At 33.5% G+C, this 20,989-nt stretch overlaps 2 protein-coding genes and 1 non-coding gene across 4 annotated transcripts in view; 1 reads left to right on the forward strand and 2 right to left on the reverse strand.

The window, feature by feature from the left end:
• Nucleotides 1-12,687, reverse strand: part of LOC115885983 — a 35,997-nt gene extending 23,310 nt beyond the window's left edge. Inside the window, exons 1-6 of the mRNA XM_030905016.1 lie at nucleotides 12,392-12,687; nucleotides 11,892-12,009; nucleotides 11,488-11,675; nucleotides 4,507-4,709; nucleotides 1,476-1,625; nucleotides 1,227-1,386 (exon numbers count right to left, since the gene is read on the reverse strand). Coding sequence (XP_030760876.1) covers nucleotides 1,227-1,386; nucleotides 1,476-1,625; nucleotides 4,507-4,709; nucleotides 11,488-11,675; nucleotides 11,892-12,009; nucleotides 12,392-12,538 — 966 coding nt within the window. The 5' untranslated portion in view covers nucleotides 12,539-12,687. The remainder of the gene's footprint in view (nucleotides 1-1,226; nucleotides 1,387-1,475; nucleotides 1,626-4,506; nucleotides 4,710-11,487; nucleotides 11,676-11,891; nucleotides 12,010-12,391) is intronic.
• A 904-nt stretch (nucleotides 12,688-13,591) lies between these two features.
• The window catches only part of LOC115885984 (lateral signaling target protein 2 homolog), a 44,643-nt gene continuing 37,245 nt past the window's right edge, over nucleotides 13,592-20,989 (forward strand). Inside the window, exons 1-3 of one of the 2 annotated variants that reach the window (XM_030905018.1) lie at nucleotides 13,592-13,819; nucleotides 16,235-16,459; nucleotides 20,352-20,483. In XM_030905018.1, coding sequence (XP_030760878.1) covers nucleotides 16,246-16,459; nucleotides 20,352-20,483 — 346 coding nt within the window. In that variant the 5' untranslated portion in view covers nucleotides 13,592-13,819; nucleotides 16,235-16,245. Of the gene's footprint in view, nucleotides 13,820-16,228; nucleotides 16,460-20,351; nucleotides 20,484-20,989 lie in introns of both variants that reach the window. The other variant, XM_030905017.1, reaches the window with a different exon arrangement.
• Nucleotides 20,553-20,625, reverse strand: Trnat-ugu. Its single transcript has one exon. It is a non-coding gene; the product is annotated as a tRNA-Thr (tRNA).

Genomic DNA, 20,989 nt, shown 5'->3' on the forward strand with positions numbered 1-20,989 from the left:
ATTGTGGCGAAGGAGCTGGAATAGTAGGCAAACAAGGAGATCCTTCCACGTAAGCCTATCCAAGGATGTCACAATTTTCCAGGCAGAAATAATGGCAATCCACTATTGTGTAGAAGAAATAATAAGGCAACAAAGAACAGATCGTTCTGTGGCCATCTTCTGAACAGCCAAGCGGCGCTAAAGGCACTCAGCTCCGCGGGAGGTCAATCTAGACTAGTGTGGGACTGTGTGCGTGCTCTAAATACTTTGGGCGGACGTAGGTAGCACTGTTACGTTGGCCTGGGTGCCAGGGCACGAGGGTCACAAGGGTAACGAAAAGGCAGATGAAAGGGCCAAGCAAGGCTCATCAATGCCATTCATAGGCCCAGAACCCTTCTGCGGCGTTGCAAAGGCGGTCACGAGAATGGCCACGGAACGATGGGTGGCCAACAAATCTCTAAATGGTGGAGAAACTCACCAGGGCAGAGACAGGCGAAAGGTTCATTGTAGAACATTCGCCAAAATTCACGGTAGACTTGATAAGCAAGGACAGAAAGACAGTCAAAGCTGTAGTAGGTCTACTAACAGGGCATTGTAAGCTAAATAGACATCTAAAGCTGATGGGATTGACAGACAAAGCTATGTGTAGGTTCTGCCAATCTGAAGAAGAAACGTCAGAACACATTTTATATCGGTGTGACAGCCTGGCAAATGTGCGGTTCCCGGTAATAGGCAATGATAGGCCATTGCCAAGGAGCTACATGGAGGGTTCAGTCTCCAAGTTGCTAAACTTAGTAAAAAGGATAGGACTGGAGAATGTCATCTAAGGATCAGAAGAGGACCACAATAGATCTGAGAAGGTCGCAGTGGATCAGGCCGAAAGCCACCTCTAAGAATCTAATCTAAGGTCTGTCATCTACCTACCATCTACCAAGGGTGTATATAATCAATCTTTCAAAGTAAAAGTAGAGAAGAATAATTGAAACATTTTCCATTGTAACTATGAAAATAAATTTTACAATATCCTAGGTTTATGGAAAGTATCCAAAAAGAAACCCAAAGGTACAATATCAGGGTATTCCATTAAAACAAATCACACCCTAACCACCTAATTAACTGGCCTAACATTTTAGAAATAATTCAGGCATTGCATTCAATTTTTAAAGTAGGTAATTGAATGACTGCGTTTCAGAGTTTCAGATACATAAAGATATAATTGGATGAGATTAAAATAACTCAATACCGACCTTAGATGTCCATGGTGCCTCGCCTGTATTCTGTACTTCCCACTGGTGCAAATATACTTCCCCACCCAACATATGCGGTACTACACTTTGACTGTTGACAGGTTTGGCGTCCATTTTAGGTTCCTGTTCCTCTTTGGGTTTCTCATTCTTGTCTCTGGATCTATATTTTATTAAAAAAGAAAGTGTTAAGATAAACATAATATATTAATAGGAGTTACACTGTATCAATCAAAAAGTTAGAACACCTACCTGCTTCTGCTGCTTGAATGTCCAGCTTCGCTGTCACTCGATTTGACAGCGGTTTGTAAGGCAAGACGCTTCTCTCTATATTTCGATGTCTTACGTTCCAGCTTCTCCAATTTGTGATCGAGTTTCATCGATTTTATCAGGTCTTTTGTACTGCAATGATAACAAAACATTTAAGATTCAGTGTTTTCATTCCTTCTATGCATGGTCTTATAAATGAACACCTTATAATACATGTCTGTAGTAAAACAGAAAACAACGTGCATTTTTGGTCAAGCATTATTTGAAAATAAAAATATTCCTATAAGATGATGATATAAACTATACCGGATGTGCGTCTGAAAAGTGGCTCACCCCTATAACTTTTTTATTTTTTCAGTTAAAACAACGAGATTTCGCATGTTAGTATATGCCATTAATTAGGATTGATTGACATATTCAATTGTTGTCGGTCACTTCCAGTTTTACCGGAAATTACTACAACTTTTGATTTTTAAATGACACCCTCGGTATTTTATTACTTTATTCGATAGAAAATTACACTCTGAAGAGAATGACAGATCATACGTCAACTTTTGACATTTTCACATATGGTTTATTTGAAATTGTAACATGAACATGCAGTTCATAACGACAATTTGACTCGAAATACCAAGTGTGTGGTATTAAATTATTCGCAAAGAAATGCTTTTTCCAAATATGTAACGAGCCACCCTCGTTCGTAAAGATTTATGTCAGTTTTTAGTAAATAACTAGAGTTTGACCGGGCCAAAATTATCGATTGTCATTCCTCAGCCATCTTCGACACGGTTTTTTTTGGATCATACGGTATAAGTATGACACATTTTATAAAAATTCCTCAATACAAGGAAGGATAGAAAAGCATTCTTTTGATAGCAAATAGACTCATGATTCGGTATATTCTTTGACCATTCCTAAGGGCTCGAAATAAGAAGGATTGGAAGAGCGAAACGCTTGCCCAGCAGTTAAAAGACCATACCATAACTTGGTATACTGATGCTTCCAAAACCAATACGGGAACAGGGATCGGAGTGTTTGGGCCGAGAGCTAATTACTCCGAACCAATGGGCACTTACCTAGTATCCTACAGGCAGAAATCTACGCTATCGAGAGATGCGTACAACTTATCTTAGATAGGAACTATCGGAAACAAGAAATAGCCATCTTATCTGATAGTCAGAAGCAGCGTTAAAGGCGATCAACTCAGTATCAATCAATTCGAAATTGGTCAAAGAATGCATAGAAGCTGAATAAATTAGGCAAAAGAAAACAAAGTCCTCCTACACTGGGTGCCTGCTCACCAAGGGATAGAAGGCAATGAAAAAGCAAATAATCTAGCTAAGAAAGGAGCGAACACTCCACTAACTGGACCAGAACCGTTCTGCTTTCCAAGTGGTAACCAACTCAAGGCGGAACTCAAGAACTTGGAAGATTCCATCCGCAACCTGGAATGGAAATCTTGCAATAGTCTAGGACACTCGAAGAAGTTTCTGAGGGCTTATGATCAAGAGAAAATCACAGATCTTCCTGGGTCTGAGTAAGAACAATCTTCAGTTGTCACGGGGTTTTAACAGGACACTGTCTCCTCAATGAACACCTCAGTAGATTGAAACTAAGAAGAAACGGCGAATGCAGATTCTGTGGGGAAGATGGTGAAACACATGCTTTTTCCAAATATGTAACGACAACCATTCGTGCCATGAATTTTGGTACGACTGATAGTAAAGATGGAGAACTACCCTCTATAAAACCGTCCCAGATACTGGCTTTTGTCAAAGCCCTGGGACTGTATGATGAGTTAAGATTCAAGAAAGGGGGACACAATGGATCTGTAAGGTCGAAGTGATTAACCCCCCTCCCACTCATTCTAAATTCTAAAAAAAAGGGCTCGAACTCACTGACGACCAGGCCGCAACGACCTGGCCGTCGGCTGGCCGGATGTATTGCGTTTTTAGCTGCGGCCAGATGAACGACCAGTTTCAACAGTTGTCAAATCTAACGATTTTTTACGTTTTACCAATTAGAAAATATTGTTTCAGAAATGCTAAAATACCCGAGTTAACTAAAAAGCGAAGTTGCTATTCACAACAAACAAAAAGCATTGCGTACGCGCGACCGACAAAAAGGGAGATATTCTGTTTCTTTTTTCTACTGATATGGCGCCCTTATCGACTTTAGAAGTAAACATATTAGGGCCATCGTAAAAAAAGATCGTCAGACACTGGCTCTAAATATAAAGCAGGTAGAAACTTTAGCTTCCAGTTATTTCAATGTTTACAATATAACGAAGAATCTACAACAGTAATTACTTCTATTTTTATGAATGTTTAAATTACTTTCTTAATTTTTTTTTTCAAAATAATGTACCTAGTAGAAATATAGTCTAATGAACCCTGTTTTAAAAACGTTAAATTAAATATAATATTTAAAATACAGTTGTCCTCCTTGTACATGACTACAATACAACTAAAAAAACTAATTTAATAAAAAAAAACAGTGGTTGTAGAAAAACTTTAAATATTATTTTTTTTAACTTCGAAACTCAAAGGTATAATAACAGGTATCATACGAACCATAAATAGAGTAGGTATGTCATACAAAAATGTTTTGAGTTTTTACTAGAATCGACCCTTGATAAAAAAAGGGATTAAATTTAAGTTTACCTTTGATCCAGTCTGTATACTATTTCTTTGGATTTTCTGCACGTGTGCAAAAACTACACTAAAACACTATATCTTATAGAAAATAAAATATTGTGCCTTGAATTTGAGGGATTTCATCTGAAAAAATATTAATTTGAAAGAAAACCGACAAGCGGCAGAAAATAATAATATTTCCGTGCAGTCTTCTGGTCGCAACGATCAACGGCCGGCCAGGACGTTAGTGTGCGCTGTATCATTTGATTTAATGGTTTTAGAGGTAGCTGCGACCTGGCCGGTGCGACCTGGTCGTCAGTGTGTTCGAGCCCTAAATGCAACGCAAAAGTCGTTTTTTTCCAAAAAATTGTACTTACTCTACGTTGTGCTCCACCGTGTGAGGGGTGACTTTCCTCATTCTTTTCTCCGGCTTGCATTTTCTCGAGTGGTGATGGTGACAGGGTTGAGGCGGCGGAGGCGGTGGCAACTGTGGCTTGACGTTGGCCACCGCGCTGGACACAACGCTGGACACAACGCTGGATACAGCAGCTGTGATCTCATAGGTTAGCTCCTTCTTCAGCTGATAAGATTTTCGAATTAATTTATGCGGGTATAGCGAGCAAGCACGAAAACGGCGTCTTTTACACGCGTCCGACATAGTAACGTTTGATGTATGAAATAAAACCGATTTCTGCACGCAACGCAAATTGATTTTAATGTGGGGTATAAAGAGAAATCTAATTAAAAAATATACCTACAACAGTGTTGTAAAAATTTTATTGAAATCTGCGAATATAATTTACAATTGTTTTCGATTTTACGTATGACTCACATCAATACGCAATATTGAAATGCCGGTCTGAAATATAATATTGCACAATATTTTGTTATGGAACAAGGAAAAGAAAGTTATATTATTGTTTTCTCTTGTAAAATGTTATACTAGAGTTGAAAATTATAGAGCGAAAAACATAGTATAGTAAACGCTACGAATGTTTGGGAGTGATTCATCGCTTGATGAAGTTAGAATCGACACGCGCGCTATCATTTTTACATTAAAAACGTAAGTTTTTACCGCAGACGTAGGTTTTTAAAGGCCCGGTCTAATCATCTGCCTGCGCTCCTCCTACTTATTCTAAAATGTTAGCGTGATTCAAGACGATACTATATCGCGTTTCTTTGATTGATTCGTTTTTGTGCGTCAGTCCATTGGTGTGCTTGCAGTGCGAACAATGGGGCATTCCAGTTTATACTGTTACGTTTTTCGTCGGTTCCGTGTGGATAGAAAGTCACAATTTATTTAAACACTATTTATTTAACACTAATTAACAAAAACAATAACGATAAAAGACTTATAGAACTATTTACAAACGATTTATAACTAAGAATTTATTTTGAATTTTAGCGCGTCAACTCAACTGGTATATTTATAACTGCCCCCTGTCCATAGATCGTTAGGTGCGTAGAGAAGGTTTTCGAATGTTCTCGTATGTACTAGTCCATTCCAGTGGGACTCGATTTTTCTCGAACGAATGAATCATTACTGTGTCTATTCTTTAATGCGATGTTAAGGTCATCTGAGGGCGGGACATATAGTTAGGTTAGGTCGAGTCCACACGGGTCCGCAACAATACTTATAACCAAATATATGTTTTGACAAGACTTTGACCGTTAAAACAACAAATTACAACAGATTATATATTGATTATTATATGACCTGAAACACCACGGCACTGGAATTAAATTTTATGTGACCTTGAACAGATTAGTTCACATGGTAGCGACCGATGAATCACTCCCAAACATTCGTGGCGTTTACTATAGCCGTGTTATTTATTTATTACCGGGTGTTTTTCAAAAGTATCACATCTCTATATTTTTTTTATTTTTACAGATAAAAAAAAATTGGCGCCGGGAGGCACGTATAGCCGCCCATACTAAAATATGTTAATAAAAAGTTGGTAGGCAGTTCTTTTAGTTTCCAAGTAAAGGAATTTTTTCAATTTTTTTATCTCAAAAACTGCTACTTTGACTGATTTTGATGTTATAACAAATTTTGTTGCAAATATTATTCCTAATCTTAAATTGAAAACCGCGTTTCGCTAGCTACTGCAATTTTGGAGTTACGATTTTTTTTTTAATTTTTAACCCCCTCCCATACCCCCTTACCAACCCCCCACCCCCACCAAAAACTAATGGTCAGATTCTCGGGTGCCACAGTATTTTTGTGCCAAATTTGGTTAAAGTCGGTTTAGCGGTTTTTGAGTTATCGTGTTACAGACGGACAGACAGACAGACAGACACCTTGAAAATATTTTGTATTTAGGTCATTTATGACCCAAATTAAAAAAAACTTTTTTGCTGATTTTAATAGCCTACCATACCTATTGGTATGGTCGGCTAAAAACGAGATTTGGTATGACATAAATCAGGTTTGATTGACTTATTCAATTAGTTTCGGTCACTTCCTGTTTCGCCAGAAACAAGTAACTTTTGTTTTTTTAATAGTACCCCCGATGTTTTGACATTCTGAATAGAATGACATGTCATATGTCAACTTTTGACACTTTCGCTTAAAAAAATAGGATTTTAACCCTAAACTGGCGTGGTGGGGTCTAGCGGACCCCAAGCACTATTTAAATTTACGTAAAATTTTTACTTTTAACATTTAGGCCTCGCAGCGCCATTTACCTTTAAGTTAGGGTACCCATATGCAACTGTTAAAGGCGCACTTGTTTTTATCAAGTATTGTTCCTACCAGCGGAAGGCAAAGTTTCTTAGGGTCTGCGTGGCACCACCACGCCAAGAATGTTTCATTATTAGGATGGTGGATAGTCCAAAAAGTGTGCGTCACGGGGGCGCTAATTTTGAGGAAGCATTAATTGAGTGGTTTGCTGAACTTAAAGAGACTTAGGTGATATGAATATCATCGAGACATTGATTTTTCTCCGAAGAGTAACCATAACTCCGATTCTGAATCTCTTACTTATAGAAGAGAGAAAAGTGAATAATCAATACCAAAAACAAAAGATATGTGGTATATGCCAACGGAGAAATGACAAAAAACAAAAATCTCATGAATCGAATGTGCACGATCCATGTGCGGCAACTGCAGATCAGCAGTTAGCATGAAGTGTATTTGAAAAACTTGTGTACATTCTAGGTTTGCAGTTTTGTTGAAAATAATTTATGTTTTAATAAACATAAATTTTATGATTTTCTCGTATTATTGAAAGTACAAACAACTGAAATGTGAAGCTAAAGTAATCTTTAGCTTCACATTTCAGTTGTTTGTACTTTCAATAATACGAGAAAATCATAAAATATATGTTTTTAATTTCTATGGGTTTTTTGGCCAAGTTATATTTCTGTTGTCAAAAATTCCTTAAAAAACGCGTTTTACTATATTTTTGTGTTCGTTTTTATTAATTTATTGAAAATGAATGAAATTGTTTGTTCACAAGTTTGAATATATTGTAAACAGTGTAAAAATAACAAACTTTATAAAATCTCTTCATAATTTATTTTTAACTGAAAAAAAAAAATTGGGCTCCATCGGACCCCAGAACGCCATAAGCGATACAAAAATTCACCACGCCAGTTGTGGGTTAAATTTCTATCTACAGTATGTCCCCGGATTGTCTTTACAAGAGGAAAAACTTTTATTAAGATTTTGAGAAAAATGCATTATTTATAAAAGTTTTTGCTTGTTCTAAAATGGTTAGTCCTGCTTAAAATTTTCTAAATTTTAAGGAGGTGGAATTTTAAAGAAACAGGAAGTGGGCCGAAAACAATTGAATATGTCATAACATACCAAATCTCGTTTTGTCCGAAAAACTAAAATAAAAATATAAGGGCGAGCCACTTTTGAAAAACACCCGGTATACCTTGTTGTAACGCTGCCTACGTTTAATTATACTAGATCCGTAATTTTAAATCATAAAGAGCAATAAAGACAATTTAACCCTTAAAATCATAAACGACCCAACAATATTCGCAGAAATTATAAATTTTATTAGCAGTAGGTGGGAAATTCCCATCATAAAACAATATAGCTTTTATTTAATCTCGTCTGCATCTATTCAAACAATACCATCGTCGAGACTTTAGTGACCATTTTATCGAAGCATTGTCATCCGATATTGAACAGTAATTTTAAGAATATTAAATTGTAAGGTACGTCTCTGGCATAATATCTGCGAATAGACGTTCCTATTATAGTCTAGAAGCTACCAACGTTTTCGAGAAAGTATTTTAAGAAAGCTTGCTCTTTGATATATCTTTTACTATGCTCTCTGGAACAGCATGCGGGCCGTCTGGCTGTCGATAGGTTCCGCCTATGAAGCGGAGTTCGAGACCGGCTCGGGGTATAAAACTTTTTTATTCTATTTTCGTTTACATTCTGATAGTAAAGCATTAAATATTTGTTTTTTAAGTCACCAGAATTATTTAATACTTTACTATCAGAATATAAACGAAAATAAAATAAAAAAATTTTATACCCCGAGCCGGTCTCGAACTCCGACTCCTCGCTTCATAGGCGGAACCTCTACGCGCCGCGCTATGGAGACTTGTTCGATTTATATTCAATACTAGAATTTAACGGACTAAATAAAAAAAATATAAGATCTTCTTCCGATGCGCAGTAGTAAACGCAACGTGTATCGGCAGCCAGACGGCCCGCATGCTGTTCCAGAGAGCATAGTAAAAGATGTATCAAAGAGCCAGATTTCTTAAAATACTTGTTTTCCCGACGTTGCTAGCTCTCGTACTATTAGATAGACCATTTTAGACCATTATTGACAATTTCTAATCCTCAGTTATTACTATATTGTATATACCGGGTGCGTCTCAAAAGTGGCTCACCCCTATAACTTTTTTATTTTTTCAAATAAAAAAACGAGATTTGTTATGTCAGTATATGACATAAATTAAGATTCATTGACGTTTTCAAATGTTTTCGGTCACTTCCTGTTTCACCGGAAATGACTACAACTTTTGATTTTTAAATGGCACCCTCGGTATTTTTTTACTTTATTCGATAGAAAATGACATTCTGAATCGAATGACATATCATATGTCAACTTTTGACATATACGCTCAAAAACAAATTACATTTAAATTTCAATCTAGAGTGTCATGGATGTGTTAAAAACACCAATTTTTAATCAAGGAGCCTTGGAAAAATAGATTTGATCGTCTAATGTTTTAGTGTCTTGTCATGGCCGGTTAAAAGATACCCAATCGTATTTTTAATCATATCTCAATTTTTTTAAATGGAACGAGGGTGGCTAATTAGCATATTTGGAAAAAGCATTTTTTTAAGAATAATTTGATACCACACACTTGGTATTTCGAGTAAAATTGTCATTATGAACCGCAGTTTTCAATTTCAAATAAACCATATGCGAAAATGTCGAAAGTTGATATATGATATGTCATTCTATTCAGAGTGTCGTTTTCTATCGAATAAAGTAAAAAAATACCGAGGGTGACATTAAAAATCAAAATTTGTAGGCATTTCCGGTGAAACCGGAAGTGACCGAAAACAATTGAATACGTCAATTAATCCTAATTTATGCAATTTACTAAAGTACCAAATCTGTTTTTTTTATCTGAAAAAATAAAAAAGTTATAGGGGGTGAGCCACTTTTGAGACGCACCCGGTATATGTACCTGTACCTAACCTTTATAGATACTTTTTCCCCTACTATTGATCAATAAATAAATAAAAAAATAATAATATACCTATTGATTCAGAATCATCTTCAGAATCTAAAATAATGTACAGGGTGTCCCATTTTCGTGTGTTTTATGGGGGTTCTCTTTATGAGTAGAGGTACAAAGATGCAGTTTTCACATTATTTTGCTAGTTATTTATGAAACTAAAGATACTACACACAGATTTGTCCTAACTCTTTTAGTTTCCGAAATACAAGGCGAAATTGAAATTGTTGTATTTTTCGACTCCCCTCGTATCTCGGTTATCTTATAACTTATTGAAAAGGTGAAAAGTATTTCCTATAGAGTTTTTCACGTAGAATTTAATGGAGTAACAAGATTTTCGCTGGAAGCTGTCATTCTTGAAATATGACCCAAACTTATATTTAAATAGAATACCCTGTATATTATTTTTATTTTGTTTCTCGTGTTACGAGGTTTCTAAAAATGTACTATACTCTATACTTTTTTTCATAAATAAGGTAAAAAATTCTTTATTTAATTTTTTAACAAAACAATTTATTTCATGTCAAATTTTGTTTATTAGCTAATTTTTGTGTGTAGAATTATTGCACAAGTGCATCAAAAATATCAATAACTTTGATTGACAGGGTGTTATCCAAAATCTGCACAACTTCGTTTTCAGTGCAGTTTATTAAGATAAAATTATCCGGTTAAATAATGCATTTTTTTCACCTTACTTATGAAAATAAGTATAGAATATATATTTTTAGTAAGCTCATAATAAGGCAAGTAAAATAAAGATATATTATATAGGACATATTTTGAAAATGACAAGACTCAGTTTTTATCTTTTCAATATGTTGTAAGATAACCAAGATACAAAGCGGGTCAAAAAATACAACATTTTAAAATTCGCCCTGTATTTCAGGAACTAAGAGGGCTATGACAAATCTGTGTGTAGCATCTTTAATTTTATAAAAAAGTAGTATTATACTATAATATGTAGTAGTAATATGTAACAAAGTAGCAGTAATGTAAAAACCATTATTAATTAATAACAAATAATGAATGTATGACAGTATAATAGTAAAGTAATTATTTACCTCAAAATAGGATAAAAAAGATATTGTTATATTGTAAATTATCTTTTTATTTGTATTGAGTCATTGTGCAAATAATAATCTATTTTTAGTAGTATTGTTACATTATAGCTTACTGTAGATGGTTTTATATGTTTGAAAAGTTAGAATTCTATGCAACTTATCTCAAACTTGTGAGAAAAACTGAACTTGAGCAAACATAAATAATTATCTAGTTATATTTGAATAAAAATCAAGCTAGTAAAAAGTAAATAAATGTTAAAAGAAATTATTTTCACATTTTTTACTCCTTTTTGTCATTTTTGAATGACATCTGTCAAAATAACACATTCTCTTTCAGAACAGGCTATAAATAAGTTAAAACTGGGTACAGATCAATAAACCTCCCCCAAAAAAACGTTACATCAGGTAAATAAAAAAACTGACGAAATATACATAAAATTAAAAAAAAAACAACAAAATTACTTTTAATCATCTATCATGTAACTACATTTGTCAAATGTGTTTGCTGGAGATTAAATAAATAAATAAATTAATTAATTAAATAAATAAAGTTGATAGTTATGTTCTTACCTGAGCAATAGAACTAAGAAACCATTCTGGGGGCGAATCAATGTTACAACAAGTAGAAACAATAGAGCTCGGCTCTATGTTATCAAATTGAGTTTCGACGTCGTTGGAATGGCGCAGATTTTTATGGACAGGTTGATCAGAAATCCTCTCCAACAGTAAATTGATGATTTCTCCTGATCTGGCTTTGCCTAGAGAATATTTTAATGGAAATTAGACTTCAGACTGTGTTATTAAATTGGTTTAGATATAATATACAGTATGATCGAGAAAAAAACGGCGTCCAGTTGGAAATGATAATCAATGATATTCCCCATATAAAATGACAGTGATCTTGATTTTATAGCCATCGCTGACGACGTTTTTTTTCAATCATAAGGTATTATGTTTTTTAAAAATAAACCTACGTCTGAAGGCGAAAAGTGCCGCTTGAAAGTCACTTTGGGACAGGATAGGGAACTCTTTTCCTTTGTCCATGATGTAGGAAACTCTGACGTCATTTTCAGAAGTACCGGAATTCTTTAGCTGAAAAAAATTAACGTTGCGATAATTTATGGCGTTTGCATTTGGTCGGTGATTCCCCTAACTTTTGGTACATAATTATTTACAACGTTCCCTTTTGTATTGAGATATTTTAACTACTTAGTATATTAGTCATAGGATCAAAGGTCCGTTTTCGTTTATCATCCGAAAAAAATCACTAGTAAAGGAAAGTAAGTAAACATTTAACAAAGTCATTACGAAATATTTCAAGTTGCCAATATGGCCGAAAGTACTGTATTGTGTAATGTAAAATTACGATGGTTTTCCGGTAAAATACCACGACACTGCCACAATGATACAGCGTAAAACAATGCAAACCGTCTGAACTTCGATATTTACATGAAATAATCCAAAAAACACTTACCAAATAGCTTTTAAACACTTCGAAATTCAATGTCGTAGCTGGTATATCGTAAACAGCCACAATGGACATCTCTTTGTCTTCGCGTTTTGGCTTGTTTTTCCATTTCAGACTGTACACGATTTCTAAATCTTTCTTCTTAGCACTCATCTTAACTACTTTTCCCGTAAATTCAACAGCAAGCAAACGTTTCGAACCGCTTTCTGAAAGCTGTTTCACAAGAATATGTTTTTATTTTGATCTGGAACAGAACAATCACACACAAATGGAAGCAAAACAGAACTGGCTGGCCAATGGGAAATCGAGAAATGGTACGATTTTAGAGCGCAGTCGTACCAAAAATTACGCAGCTGATTTTTAAATGTCAGACCTCCGTGACTTTAACAACGTTGCCAGAATGTTCAGACACATTTCTTGTAGATCTTGTAGGAATAAAATAAATTTTACTTTTTCCAGAATATTCGCTTTAATAAGGATTTAATTGAAATTGAAATAACTAGTTTTTTGTATTGTTTAGATATCAATGATTCGAAGTTAAACAAAGTCAAACAATTTGAAAGTAATTTATTTCGTTTTAAGGAAATCTTAATTATTGTACGATGTTGGAATAGAAAGCTTTTTTAACATAGGATAACATAAACGTGTTATAATCGTTGTTTTGTAAACAAATTCGAAAATATTTATGTTATTATTACGGGGGTACTGCATGGATATTTTGAGAGTTTGTATTTTTATTTTTCAACTTAATGTTCTTGAATATCAGCTTAATTTTTCTCACAATGCTGTCTTCGAAGATGACATCGTACTACAAAAAAAAATTCTGAGAGTCTTGTAAAGCCCCAATAATATTCTTAACATATTCAGAAAATTATGGACATTTGACAACGTCGAAATTTAAACAGAGCGTATTCTTGGTTGCCTATACGTTAAAGAAAATTTCATCTCATATTTCTTAATTAATTTTTAATAACTATTTTAATAACAACTGAACAAATTCATTTAAATTTTATAAATAAACCGCTTTGAAGCTTATAAAACAGAAATCGTAATCTTAGTATTAGTACTATTTTTTACTTTCACTGAGTTAATACGAGACTTTAACATATTATAACACATTTAACGTAAAATTATAAATATTTTGATGATTCTGAATGTAAAATTCCAGTTACAGACTGCACTAATTAAGATATATTAAACAATAAAACATAAAACCGCCCTGTAAAAGGTCGATAATAGATATCAGATCATGGCGCATGATTACAAGGGTTTCCCAAAGAAAAGATGCTGTCTGTAACATATTTTCATCCCTTAAAAATATCTATATAATTATGTAGTCATAATTGTTGCTTCCAGATTTATGTGGCGTTCAACATGTAGAAACGGAGTGAAAACAGAAAGTGAAAGATTGTTGGACATATCGCTTTTAAGAAGGTATTTTTTATTATATTATATGCGCGCCTCTTTGTATGATTTATTATATTCAAATACAGGATATATTCTAATAAATACAGGATCTATTCTAATGAAGGGCATATTAAATATATGAAATTTGAAATTTCATTCACACAAAAATTTTAATAATAAACGATGAATCTACAGGGTCAGTAAAAGATAAAGACCCTCTTTGCGAATTACCTACGAAAAAATATTAAATTTAATGCAATGAAACTGTACTTACATTTAAAAATATTTTAGAGCATACGGGTTGCTTTAAAAAAGTAAGTCAGGTATAAACATAATATTATGTTTTTTAATATTATTTTTTTTTTAATTATTTACATTTTAACCCCAGATTGGTTTTACAAGAGGAAAAACTTTTTTATTATTGACATTTAGAGAAAAATTCATTGTTCATAAAAAAGTTGCTTGATCTAAAAGGCTAAAAGGTTAATGCCGTTTATACTTTTGCAAATTTCCATACCGTTTTAGAGAAAATGAAAAAAAAACATGAAAATATAGTTGAATTTTTTCTAAGTACAGAATGTTGGAAAAAAATGGCGTCAGTGATGGCTATGAAATGAAGATCGCTATTATTTTATATGTAAATATATATGGGAAATGTCATCAGAGATGTTCACAGCAATCGCTGACGCCGGTTTTTTTTTCGATCATACGGTACTAAAAATCAAAAAGCGTTTCTGTGATAATATAACTTACTAACTAACTAACTAACTAACGTTAGTTAACTAGTTAGTTAACTAACTAACGATTTCATTCTTTCATAGATGGTTATTATTACTTTTGATTAAAATCTATTATCCAAAAAAATAATAAAAAATGTTTTGCTGTTGTTAAAGTCTCACATTTTCTTATAATAATATAAATTTGGTGCTTTTTTAATGTTTTAAAACAGCAAAAAATATGACGTTAATTAAAATTCTGTCAATAACAATAACAATCGCATCAATGAATCAACACGACATTATACCGTATGATCGAATAAAAACGGCGTCAGCGATGGCTATGAAATGACGATAGTGGTTATAGTATGGATTTCCCATATAATCTATACTAATATATAAAATCTTTAAGTGACTGACTGATTAATCACGATCCTGCTCAAACCACTCAACGTAAGAAGCTCAATTTTGGCATACAGGTTGATTCGAGGGTGTAGAGGTTCGATAAGAAGGGATTTTTCGAAATTCCAGTTCCAAGGGGGTAAAACCACCCCTCAAATATTACAAAATTTTTTATTTAAAAAACGGTCAAGTTTCCGAAAAAAACGCTTAAACACGTATATTTTAATTTTTTTACATATTATAAGATTTTTTAAAAATTTATACAGGGTTTCATAAAATATGACAAATGAGTACCTAATCACGATTCTGCTTAAACTGCTTGACGTTTAAAACTGATTTTTGGCAAAGGGATTGATCGTGAGGTATAGAGGTTCAATCAGGAAGGGCTTCTCGAATCTCAAATTCCAAGAGGGTGAAAACGCCCTTCAAATATTACAATATTTGTTATTTAAAAAACAGTTAGTCTTTCGAGAAAACGCTTGGATACGCATAATTTATTTTGTTTCTTTTACATATTTTGAAATTTCTTAAAAAATCATACACGGTGTTCCAAAAAGTTGGGTAATTGATTAACCACGATTCAGCTTAAATTCGCGTAATAGCTTGGCTATTTTAGCCAGAAAATGCAACAAAAAACGTGGTTTACAAACAGGTACTTAAATAAGGCTATTCAGTAACTTTTTATATCTCTTTTGTTATCGCAGTACTTTTTTCAAATCTACCCCTAAGGAGGTGAAATGGGGTGAAAATGATTTTAATCTTTCATATTTATATAGTAACTGCCAAAATATAATAATATCGCCATATTGTTTTTTCTCATGCTGAATGCTGACATAAATGTGAGAAAATTTTATCGAGTTTGTATGTTAATGGAAATTCTTGCTTTGCTTTATCATCACCATTACAAATGATTAATTCGACGCGAACGAACTCGAGGCTACACGCTATAGTATTACATATAAAATGGCAGCGATCTTCATTTCATAACCATCGCTAACGGCGTTTTTATTCGATCATACGGTATTACCATAGAGACGCGTTTTGATTTTAAGGGAAAAAAAATCAAAAAAAGAAAAAAAAGTTCAACCATATTTTCAGGTTTTCTTTAATTTTCCCTCAAACGATATGGAAATTTGGAAAAGTATAAACGGGATTAACCATTTTAGAAGAAGCATTTTTTTTTATAAAGAATGAAAATCTCAAAATGTCAATAATAAAAAAGTTTTTCCTCTTGTAAAGACAATCCGTGAACATACTGTATATAGATCTCAAATACTCATAGTGACCGATTTTTGATAAATACCGTAGAAAATCTAAGTTGCAGGAGTCGTAACAATGAGTATAGCAAGTAGGGGAGCCCTAATGTCAGCAGGATGGACCAGGGGCGGTACTTCCGAGGTGGTACGAAGAGCCCATCCGGCTTCGGGGGCCCAGTGGAACGTACAAGTCGTGCGGGGAAAAGTTAACGGAAAGTGTCTATGGAACGCCTGCAAAGCCCTAAGCTTGGGACTACTGCTGATGGTACTTGGTGCTGCCATGGCTACCATAGGTAATAATGCCTCTTATTTAACAAAGTACCTCATACAGGGTGTTTTAAAAAACATGTGCTATCTCTCGTGGGGGAGATTTATCACAAAAAAGATTTATTTTTATTTCGACATAGGTCCGATTCTGTTTTGTTTCGTAGCTACGGGGTGTTAAAAGTCTTAATATTTTTTCGATTTATTATAATTTTCTTCCATGTACTTTTAGCGTTTCGAATGAAATTTTGAGAGTAAAGGTTATTACTATAAACGCGACATAGTTTAAAGCTAAAAAAGTGTCGACATATTTACCAGGGACGTGCATATTGTTGCGAGCCGGTGTGGACTCGACCTAACCTCACAATATGGCCCGCCCTCGGATGACCTTAACATCGCATAGACACCGCAATGATTCATTCGTTCGAGAAGAATCGAGACCCACTAGAATGGACTAGTACATACGAGAACATTCGAAAACCTTCTCTATGCGCCTAACGATCTATGGACTATTCTAGATTTCTTTTACCTGTCGGTATAAAAGCCGGCGGCAGTGGCCTAGAGAGGGCAGTTATAAATATACAGTTGACGCGCTAAAATTCAAAATAAATTCTTAGTTATAAATCGTTTGTAAATAGTTCTATAAGTCTTTTATCGTTATTGTTTTTGTTAATTAGTGTTAAATAAATAGTGTTTAAATAAATTGTGACTTTCTATCCACACGGAACCGACGAAAAACGTAACAATATGATATGATTAACACCATCGAGTTAAATATTAACACTTTTAACTGGCATTAAACGGGCTACGCAATTTTGATATTAAGAGAAAAAAGTCAGTGGCACACATGTTTTTTTTTTGAAAAAAAATCCAGTGATAACCCATATGCACGTCCCTAATGAATTTATAGACACTTTTTTAGCATTAAAATATATATACAGGGTGGTCCGAACTGTATTCCGGAAACTTCGGAAGCATATTCTGCAGATAAAAATAAGTAAAAAAGTTCGTATAAATGTATGTCCTAAAATGCTTAGTTTCAGAGATACAGGGTGTAGAAGTTTCATTTTTATTTCGATTTTTTCTAAATAATTTCTGAAGTAACGTCAATATTTGGATGAAAATTGGTGTCTGGGAGTTTTTTGACATGAGAAATTTGATTTTGTGTGTTCATTCATGTTCAAAACAGTCAAACATGTGTTTTGACTGTTTTGAATCGTTATAACTTTTTGTCCGTACCTGTATAAAACTACCGATGGAAAAAATATACATCTCTGTGATTTTTTACGTAAAAAATATCTTATCTTTGTAAAAATCGCTACGAGCAACCGTTCTGAAGATATTTAGAATGAAAGTAGTTAATACGTGCCATTATTAAAGAAAAATAAATACCTAGTTATTCCACTGAAATAATAAATTTGGGATTTTTTTTTAAAATTAATCATATTTTTTTCTGCAAAAAATGATGATAAAACAGTTTTTGTTGAACTTTTGGTACAAACACATTTAAAATTTATGATCTCAGTCTAATAACTATTTAGTCAACATGTTTAATTTATGTCAATAATGACAGGTATTGATAATTTCGATTCCAAATATCTTGAAAACCATTACTCGTAGCGATTTTTACCAAGAGACCTTTTTTACGTAAAAAGCGTCGTAAATGTATATTTTTTACTCAGTAGTTTTATACAGGTACGGACAAAAAGTTATTACTCTTCAAGCCAGTTAAAAAATATGTAGGTGGCGCCCTTTACTAGTAGGAGTCATATTGACATCAAAATCGAATTTCTCATGTCAAAAAACTCCCAGACACCAATTTTAATCCAAATATTGACGTTACTGCAGAAATTACCTATTTGGAAAAAATCGAAATGAAAATGAAATTTCTACACCCTGAATCTCCGAAACTAAGCATTTTTGGACATACATCTATACGAACATTTTTACTTATTTTTATCTGCAGAATATGCTACCGAAGTTTCTGGAATACAGTTCGGACCACTCTGTATATATAACTTTTACCCTCAAAATTTCATTCGAATCACTAAAAAGTACTTGGAAGATTAAAAATATATCGAAAAATTAATACTGTCAAGGTGTATTACTGGTTGCATAACTGCATACTGCTAAAAAATCGCAACGTGCATTGAGGAACCTGGCGGATTCGCCAGAAAGTAAAGAAAATTATGAATTCCTATAGAAAAATCTAGAAACAACCGCCAGGGGGTATATAAGGCCCGCGCTTTGACAGTTGGACAAGTTTGAAGTCTAAAGTCTGAAGATAGTCTGAAAGTTTGAATAATACCGCGAAATACCGTTAGAGTAATACTAGTTGCATAAGTTGTGTTGTAAATAGTATAAGTTGTGTGTACAGAGTGAAACAAATAAATTCGTTAAGTATTTTATCGTGAGTTTAAATAGTGGACCCACGGAATCCGTAACAATACTTTAACATCCTGTAGCTACGAAACAAAGCAGAATCAGACCTATGTTGATATGAAAAATAAATCTTATTTTACGCGAGGAATCTCCCCATAAGACGTGGCACGTATTTTGACACACCCTGTATAAGAATGTACAGAGTGTCTCATTTTCGTGTGTTTTATAGAGTTTCTCGTTTTTGAGTAAATAAGGGACAAGGATACTTTTTATGAAACTAAAGATGCTACGCATGGATTTGGGGTTATTTTTTTTAAAAGTGCTGAAAACACTTATAAAACAACATCAAAACATCCAGTATACCGAGTGCGTATTAAAAGTAGCTCACCCCTGTAACTTTTTTTATTTTTTCAGATAAAAAAACGAGATTTGACATGCTAGTATATGACATAAATTAGTATTGATTGACGTATTCAATTATTTTCAGTCGCTTCCTGTTTCACCGGAAATGACTACAACGTTTGATCGTTAAATGGCACTCTCGGTATTTTTATACTTTTTTTTTGTTCAAGTTAAATTCGAGAAAAAATGACACTCTGAATAGAATGACATATCATATGTCAACTTTAGGCATTTTCGCTTAAAAAATTGTATTTTACATATTTCTAGAGTGCCATGGCTGTGTTGAAACAGTAATTTTTAGTCAAGGAGCCTTGGAAAAATAGATTTGATCGTCTAATGTTTTTAGTGTCTTGTCCTAGCCGGTTTAAAAGATACACAAATCGTATTTTTAATCATATCTTATGTTTCCAAATGGCACGAGGGTGGCTCATTAGCATATTTGGAAAAAGTATTTTTTATGAATAATTTGGTACCACACACTTGGTATTTCGAGTCAAATAGTCGTTATGAACCGCATTGTTACAATTTCAAATAAACCATATGTGAATATTAAAAGCTGCACAAGTTGATTTTATTAAGAGAACACAAGGAAAACAAAATCATCTCTGGTTAAATTAAATTAAATTAAAACAATACTCTTTTAAGGTTGATTTATGCTAAAGATTTATAATCATTTAAATTTGTTCGCATTGGTTTTGAAACACCCTGTATACTCTATTACAATTAAAATACAACTGTATAATGTAAAAATAATAAGTTTTTGATTCATCATATACTACGTATAAGAACAAGTACCGTAAGATCGAAAAAACGCCGTCTATTTGGCTTGGAAATGACGCCATCGATAATATACCCCCTTTTAATTTTACATCCAAAATGACAGCGATCATTTTCAAGCCATCTCTGATGCCGTTTTTTTTTCGGATGGTCGTATCTGTGGTCTTATGATACAATATGATCGAAAAAAAGACGGCGTCAGCGATGGCTATGAAATGAAGATGCTGTCATTTTTTATGTAAAATTACTTATATGGGAAAAGTCATCGATCGTCATTTCCAAGCCAACTAGACGCCGTTTTTTTCGATCGTACGGTACTTTAAATGTGCATATCATTAGCACTTTTTATATTATCTGTAGGTTACTACGCTGATCAATTGTCAGTTGCTCAAGAAATCCGAGGAAATCATACAGTAGCGATAAAAAACGAATCGAGAGGCTTCCACTTGAACAATTTGTCTTATGCCGGTCCTATCGTTATGGGAGTGGGAGGTAAGTAAAAAAATCAATAAATAACATTTTTATAATTATTACTCAACAAGAAAAAAAAATAAAAAAGATTGCCCCCAGTGAGAATTGAACTCACGACCCCTGGTTTACAAGACCAGTGCTCTAACCCCTGAGCTATGGAGGCTTGATAGGAGGTGGTCTAATAAAATCGATGATATTTTAGATTTGAATTTTTAGAAATTAAAAGTTTAAATCTTTACTTTATTATCTAATTTTATTCTAATATGTGTACAAAAATAATATTTAAATTTCAGTAAATTTACTACCCATATTAATACTAATTTAATTGATTTTTTCTTTAATTTTAATTTTAAAGTAATTAATAAAAGGTTTAGGATGTTTTACAGTTTGTTACGAGGGGGTATTATTAAAATATTATTAACTTCTTGAGAATTCAAAATTATTTTTCACATTTTAGTTAATTTGATTTACTGTAAAAACTTGTTATTATGAAATTGTTTGTTTAGACATACGTGTCCTTCAATCAA

The sequence above is a fragment of the Sitophilus oryzae genome, unplaced genomic scaffold, assembly GCF_002938485.1.
Source record: "Sitophilus oryzae breed Bouriz unplaced genomic scaffold, Soryzae_2.0 scaffold_465_pilon_pilon, whole genome shotgun sequence".
Taxonomy (NCBI): Eukaryota; Metazoa; Arthropoda; class Insecta; order Coleoptera; family Curculionidae; genus Sitophilus; species Sitophilus oryzae.